The 6858-nt window shown below is 45.1% G+C and overlaps 3 protein-coding genes across 3 annotated transcripts; 1 reads left to right on the plus strand and 2 right to left on the minus strand.

Annotated features, from left to right (window-relative positions):
• Positions 1–17: 17 nt before the first annotated feature.
• LOC136351098 (protein PAM68, chloroplastic-like) lies at positions 18–918 on the minus strand. Its single transcript, XM_066311501.1, has one exon. The coding sequence runs from the start codon at positions 861–863 to the stop codon at positions 216–218; it is 648 nt and encodes a 215-aa protein (XP_066167598.1). The 5' UTR covers positions 864–918; the 3' UTR covers positions 18–215.
• A 3032-nt stretch (positions 919–3950) lies between these two features.
• On the plus strand, positions 3951–4595 carry LOC107277756 (inhibitor of trypsin and hageman factor). Its single transcript, XM_015787287.3, has 2 exons — positions 3951–4065; positions 4177–4595. Exons 1-2 carry the CDS (start codon positions 4032–4034, stop codon positions 4401–4403), a joined length of 261 nt encoding a protein of 86 aa, XP_015642773.1. The 5' UTR covers positions 3951–4031; the 3' UTR covers positions 4404–4595.
• A 1200-nt stretch (positions 4596–5795) lies between these two features.
• LOC4340888 (thioredoxin-like protein Clot) lies at positions 5796–6583 on the minus strand. Its single transcript, NM_001421595.1, has 2 exons — positions 6325–6583; positions 5796–6224 (listed from the first exon to the last, which is right to left on the minus strand). The coding sequence occupies exons 1-2, from the start codon at positions 6473–6475 to the stop codon at positions 5956–5958; spliced, it is 420 nt and encodes a 139-aa protein (NP_001408524.1). The 5' UTR covers positions 6476–6583; the 3' UTR covers positions 5796–5955.
• Between the last annotated feature and the right edge of the window lie 275 nt (positions 6584–6858).

The following is a 6858-nucleotide window of genomic DNA, read 5'->3' on the forward strand; positions in this document are numbered from 1 at the left end:
CTGGCCTTAAGCCCCAGTTTTGAGATGAAAAGAAACAATTTAAATAAAATCTCAAAAACAAAAGATGTCGAAATTCTGAGACAAAACATTTTCTCGTTGCTTTATGGGCAAACTACTGACTACTGATTCTGGGTGCGCTTTTTCTTACATACAAGATGAACGCGAAACAACACTAATTGTAGCTAATTCTAGCCAAGAACCAAGCATGAGCAAGGCTATCTCCGGCGAGGAGGCGGCGGAGAGGAGGGGCCGCCGCCGCCGCCGCGGAGCGAGTCCCAGAAGACGGGCCAGTTGCGGCGCGCCTCGTTCCAGCCGAGGAGGGAGCCCTCCCTGGCGGGGTCCCAGCTGGCGGAGACGATGCCGTAGCTGACGCCGAGCAGCGCGGCGCCGAAGAAGAGGAAGGAGACGCCGAAGGGGATCCACGTCGGCACGTCCACCTTCGCCGCCTTCTTGAGGTAGTAGAACGCCGGGAGGAACGCCACCCCGACCGCCAGCGGCGCCCCCACCGACACCCCCACCCGCCGCATCATCCGGTTCGTCACCACCTCCGGGATCGCCACGTCCCTCTCCTCCTCCTCCTCTTCGTCCTCCTCCTCGCTGCCTTCCTCCTTGGACGGCGGCGGCTGTCCGCGGCGCCGCCTGCTCTTCTTCCCGGGGCGGCCGATGGTGATGACCTTGGGCTCCGCGTCCGCGTCCGCGTCGATCCGGGAGCTCTTGTTCCTGCGGGCGCGGGCGAGGAGCGGCGGGTGCGCGCGGCTGTTGCTCGGAGCGGGCGGAGGGGCGTGTGGCCGGAACGTCGGGGAGAAACGGCATGGGAGAGCGGCGGCGGCGGGCGCGCGCGCTGGACCGAGCGGCAGCTCCATGGCGAGAGCCACGTTTGGGAGTCGACTAGAGAGCGCGCGTCATCTTATCTCTAACGCTGTGGATCGAGACAGACACTAGTGTATGATGGTGCTGCAAAGTGCAACCCGGTTTTTTTTTTTCCACTCATTTTTACACCAGTAAGTCGCCACGAATAAAAAAAAGTTAATACTCTATATGGAGAGAACAGCACTTTGTTTTTATCGTTTATTATATATTGGACTAGGTAAAAATAAATCTTTTCACTTTGCACCATATTTTGTACCCAAGTTTTCATGTTAAATTTGTAAACCCATATGTAAGTGTTAGCTAACCATCTGTGGCTAAGTTGCCAAAGTTATGGCCAAGAAAAATGAAGCCACACCTTAGCCTCTATGCCACATATTATTGTCTCTATGAAATATTGGACCAAATTAAAGGAAAGTTTGGCATGACTAACTTGTGACCAGAACAAAACACTACACTAAATTGGTCAAACATATTTGCTATACTTGTGGCAAATTGAGGCAAACTTTGGCGAGCAACCAAACACCCCCCTTATTCCTCAAAGTGCCATCCTCATTCCTTAGTCCACACCACGATGGCGAGCAGCACTTCTCCCCATGTCAATGAGGTTTTGTTCCATACGCGCGTGTGAGTGTGACTATCTTGCATCGCTCTGCAGCATAATGAGCTCGAGTGCACTCCATGTGAGACGATGTAGAGGCGGTGAACACGACGTCAAGGCCAAAACAAAAAGAGAGATAGGGTCCAAGATCAAAGTAGCGGAGAATGGGATGTAGGTTGAGCTCAGAAGTTGGGATCAAAGCGGTTGGAGCTTGAGCTTTAGGGGGTAGAGGAGTAGTTCGAGCTTGAGTCCAGATTTTCTTTCGTCCATGTTGGCCTAGTGAGTGAGCAGAGTTTGGAGATGTCCCTTTCACATTTTTATTACCACCGGGTGAACAGATCATGGGTGGGGATAGAGCTTGAGCTCGAATTACTTGCCTCTCAAAGAAGGCGCTGCGGGAGGAGAAGAGTTGGCTCAAAGTGAATCATTTTTACAAATATAGATGGTTCAAAGAGAAAAATGCTAGTTTAACCCTAGACCAACATACAATTTAGGTAATAATAACTAGTCCATTATAAAATTCACTCAAAAAACATGTAAAGATCAAATAGTGAAATTTCAAATATGAGCAAAGAGAGAATATGTAGCATATAAAAGAAATAAAAATATTCGCTTGATTTCCCCTCTGTATCAAGTTGGTGTGTAGTGGTATAAAATACTCCCTCTATGTCAATTTAATCATCACCTAAGATTTTTGAGATTTTCCCAAAATAATCATCACTAACAAAGTACCTCTAATTATTTATGCAAAGAGTACACGTGCATCGTGAAATGCCATGCATGCAACCAATCAAAGATAATTTTTATTGGTTCAACCTATGCAACACTTAAAGTGTGAATTAATTTTTGTTAGACATGAAGCGACGGAGCACCTTATGAGGATTAATTTCAGAATGATGGATGTCTTGGTGTTTTTGGTCTTAGTACTATTTGCTTAGAGGATGATCAAATTAGGATGGAAGAAGTATTAGACAAGGGCAAATGGCCTAATTTTTCCCTATTTTTAATAGAGATAATCCAAGAAATGCCATTGACAAGCGTCTAATCCAAGAAATGCCATCGACAAATGTGAGTTCTAAGAAATGACATCGTACAAACGATTTTGTTCCAAAAATATTATCGCCGTTAGGGTTCAATTCATCCCGCGTCGTTAAATACATTGTTCATCCTATAGCACTTAACGGCGCGAGATGGACGAAACCCTAACGGTGAGGATATTTTTGGGATAAAATCATTTGTACGATGACATTTCTTCGAACTCACAATTGTCGATGGTATTTTTTGGATCTGGACGCTTGTCAATAGTATTCTTGGATTATCTCTTTTTAATATGGTTTTTGATGAAGCATGTGCACTTGGATACAATTGTTTGGTCTAATGTTGTGTTGCCCTTAGAGGCAACTATTCCTCTGCTGGTAGGAATTAAGCTGATGAAAATGTCGGAATTAAGCTGATGAAAATATGGAGAAGCTGGGAAAACTAACTTTTTGCTTATATTTTATTTTTGGATTACGCAATTAGAGCTTATCAATATGTAAGGGAGCTTTTAATTTAGGGAATTTAGGGAGAAACTCAAAATAGGACCTATATCGTTTTCACATTATAAAGAAAATAGTGGTCTTTTAGTTTTAATATATTGATTTGTATATTTGGACCATGTCTATTACACATATTCAAAATTTTATAATTCAAATTAATTGTTGCCATATTTTTAGAGTACAAAATTTGGTAAAGTCGGTGATCGCTGCTAAATGCAAGGCTACATATTACTTACGTAGATGGCCTTAGGCCAAAGGCCCAAATCGCAATGATAATACTCTCTCCTTCCCTAAATGTTTGACGCCGTTGACTTTTTTAAACATGTTTGATCGTTCGTCTTATTCAAAAAACTTTTGTGAAATATGTAAAACTATATGTATGCATAAAAGTATATTTAACAATAAATCAAGCGATAGAAAAAGAATTAATAATTACTTAAATTTTTTGAATAAGACTAACGGTCAAACATTTTTAAAAAAGTCAACGGCGTCAAACATTTTGGGATGGAGAGAGTATCTCTCTGGGGTTATATGCTTCATCGGTTTTTGAAATATCATGTCTGCATCATGCCAAAATTATGCATATATGTTATTTTTGTCGATCGGATATCACATCTTTGTCAAGCCGGAATGAGAGCTTCATAGCTGGAATGACAAATCATATACAGGGAAACATATGCATCGTTTCCATCTCTTAGCATGGCAGGAAGGATACATTTACTCTCTTAATTCGATTCGTTGCATTTTGTCACCTGTATTAGTTGCCTTTCGATGCATTTTAATTCTATATTCAGAGGCGGATCATACGCCAGGAGAAACACATCCGCATTTCTATTTTATATAATTCGATTCATTGCATCCCATTTAATCCCGTCAATCAATCATAATAAATCTCGGTACCGCCATTAGCGATTCAAAATCACAATTTTCTGCATATAAATACGACGATTTCCACCCCCGTCATCCTCCACACCAACACACACACATACACAAAGTTCAGCATTCATCAACAACAAAAAAGAACCATGTCATGGGCCTGTCGCTCCCTGCCTAACTGCCGTAAGTTCTTTATCCGAAATTACGTTATCGTAAATTGTGTGATCATTCACCGATCAGATTTGATAATGAAACAATGCTTTCGAATTATTTCATGTGTGAATCGCATTGCAGCGAATGGCAAGTCGTCGTGGTCGGAGCTGGTGGGGAAGAAGGGCAGCGAGGCGATGGCGGTGATCTTGAGGGAGAGGCCTGACATCACCAGGGCCATCCTTGTGCCGCAGGACGCCGTCATCACCGACGACTACTGCTGCAACCGCGTTCGGATCCTCGTCGACTGCGGCGACGGCGGCGGCGACTGCGGCGACGCCAGCGTCACTGCCGTCCCGATGATCGGGTGATTCACATCGGATGCAGTGCAGTTTAGGGGGGAATTCAATCACCTGCAGTTCTAGAGGAGGAAAAACTATGCTGCGTTTATGGTTTAAAGAAGTTTTTTGAATAAAGAATTCCCCTGTTTCCTATGCTCTGCGAGCCGTTTACTTGCCATGTCTTTTTCTTTTTTTATAATGATCTGAATCTTTTGCTGGTTATCGAGTCATTCGATCTTGAACGGTTTGGATTTTTTTGAAGATCTGTGCAGCAGCGGCCACTAAGCCACAAAATGAGCAGCAGCATCAGCCGATTACTGTGATTTAATTTCTCACGGTTCCACTTAAGGGCACCTCCAACGCGCAGTTGAAAGGAGACGCTTATAAAAAAACTGACTTTTTTTTGCCACGTAAGATCAATGAGACCCTTAGCGCAGGAAGCCGCTGCTTCGTGCGGCGCCGATGCTTGGGATGTACTTGCACGGATGCTATTGATGGAACGCGAGTGGATTCTAATCCCTCGAGGATATCCCCTCGTATACCTTTTTCTTCCAAATTCGATGCAAACATTTGTGAAAATTTCTAAAAAAAAATTGACAATGTAGAGTATAATGATACCTACTAGTCTACCAAAATTTAAGTTCAAATTTGATCTACACATTGAGAAACAAAAAAAAAAGACAAATTTAGATATAGACAGTACGCTAGTATTTATACGTTGAATTTGTCTTTTTTATATCTCGACGTGTGAGTTGAGTTTGGACTTAAGATTTTGTGGAGTTGTATATATGTGTTGTATGAATGTTGTCAAATTTTTTCAGAATTGGACCATCAGGCTCTAAGTGCAGTGCTTAGTTTAACCATGTTTTTAAGCACCTCCCTAAGCCCTTAGCGTTGGAGGCGCCCTAACAATGACGTTTTCAATCGTCGTGCACAATATTTTGCAAATGTTGCTGAGTTCATTTAATTTTCAGCAGCATATCGTATTTCCGGACTAAACAGTCTAAAATCACAGGAACACCGAATTCTTTATGTAAGATTGTAAAATATGTGTTCGAACATGACAAAGGAAAAACGTAAAATATAAAATAAAGAGGTTGAGGTCGATGTAAATTTTCCTTTGTTTCTATATAGAAACCACGTTAAAGGAAATTTAATCAAATCCTGTTGAAACAAACGGTGTTACAATCACCGGATCCTCATTTTTCTTTTGATTTTCCTCCTAGCCCTAAAAAGAACGCATGTTTTACGCCAGGGGGAAAATAAATTCGCCTCCATTTTTCCTTTGATTTTCCTCCTAGCCTTAAAAAGAATAAATTCGCCGGAAAGAACGCGTGTTTAACCACAGTGACCTTCTGAATTGAATTGAAGGGGCCTGGTTGGCATTCGAGAAAATCTCCTAATTTACAAGGAATTGGAACTAACTTATGTGAAATTGAACACCAAACTTTGTTTTATTCTTCCATTTCCAAGTTACAAGCAAGTTCATCCATCGCAATAACCATCATTTTCTCATCACTTGGATTCACTCGAGATCAGAGAGATATTAGCAGAGATCATACAAGAAGCTGTGCCTTTGGTTTCAATTGGCGGCGTTGACTACGGCGTCGACCTTGTCGGCGAGGTGGGCCTCGTCGTCCCCGAGGCGCGCCGCCGCGGCGCCATTCTCCCACCTGATGAGCGTGGGGACGCCGGTGAGCCTGAACCGCGGGTCAGCCCTCCACGGGTGCGCCGGGTCCCTCCACGTCGGCTTGTCGCCGACGTACGCGCGCAGCAGCACCACGTCCTTCTCCTTCCCCTTCGCCGCCGCCTCCACCCTGTCGTAGATCACCGGCTCCGCCACGTTGCAGTCTGCACGCGATCGAACCCGCCCGCCGCAGCCGCCATCAGAAGAAGCACCGGCGGAATCCCAGAAGAGAAGTACCACCGGGGGGGGGTTTGAGTTGCTTACCGGGGCACCAGGTTTGGTTGGAGGAGGCGTCGCGGTCGGCGAGGAAGAGGAGCAGCTTCACCTTGCCCTCGGCGTCGTCCCCGGCGGCGAAGAGCTTGTCGAAGTGGGCGTCGAAGTCGGCGACGGTCGCGTCCACCTTCTCCACCGTCATGTCCGCCCTTCGTCTCCTCGCTTTCCTCGGCGGTGGCGGTGGCGGTGGCGGTGGCGGCGGCGGGAGGGGGAGCAGATTAATTGGAGATTGGGGAGAGAAGGCGACCTCGCCGCGACGCGTTTTATCTGCCCCCGTTATTACGGGAGAGCGTGCGTGACGTCACGATGCCTTGCTCGATTTTTTTTATTCCCCTTCTCTCCTTTCCCACACTGTTGCTCGGTGCGCGTGCCGCGCGAGCCGGGGAATCCACATCTTTCATAATTGGGCCTTGAATCCGTTATTCGGCCCATGCTCCATGCAAGGGCCCAGTGTGGATTTAAGGAAAAATAAGTCCATTTTGACTCTCTCAAGTATAGGTCTGATTCGTGTCCTCAACCATAATA

The sequence above is a fragment of the Oryza sativa genome, chromosome 6 (genome assembly GCF_034140825.1).
Source record: "Oryza sativa Japonica Group chromosome 6, ASM3414082v1".
Lineage (NCBI taxonomy): Eukaryota > Viridiplantae > Streptophyta > Magnoliopsida > Poales > Poaceae > Oryza > Oryza sativa.

What these genes read in the sequence shown, in the direction of transcription:
- LOC136351098 (XM_066311501.1), bottom strand. Translation starts at nt 863, where the DNA reads ATGGAGCTGCCGCTCGGTCCAGCGCGCGCGCCCGCCGCCGCCGCTCTC.
- LOC107277756 (XM_015787287.3), top strand. Translation starts at nt 4,032, where the DNA reads ATGTCATGGGCCTGTCGCTCCCTGCCTAACTGCC. An exon ending in TCGCTCCCTGCCTAACTGCC is followed by an intron (nt 4,066 to 4,176) that starts GTAAGTTCTTTA and finishes ATCGCATTGCAG; the next exon opens with CGAATGGCAAGTCGTCGTGG.
- LOC4340888 (NM_001421595.1), bottom strand. Translation starts at nt 6,475, where the DNA reads ATGACGGTGGAGAAGGTGGACGCGACCGTCGCCGACTTCGACGCCCAC. An exon ending in CAACCAAACCTGGTGCCCCG is followed by an intron (nt 6,225 to 6,324) that starts GTAAGCAACTCA and finishes GATCGCGTGCAG; the next exon opens with ACTGCAACGTGGCGGAGCCG.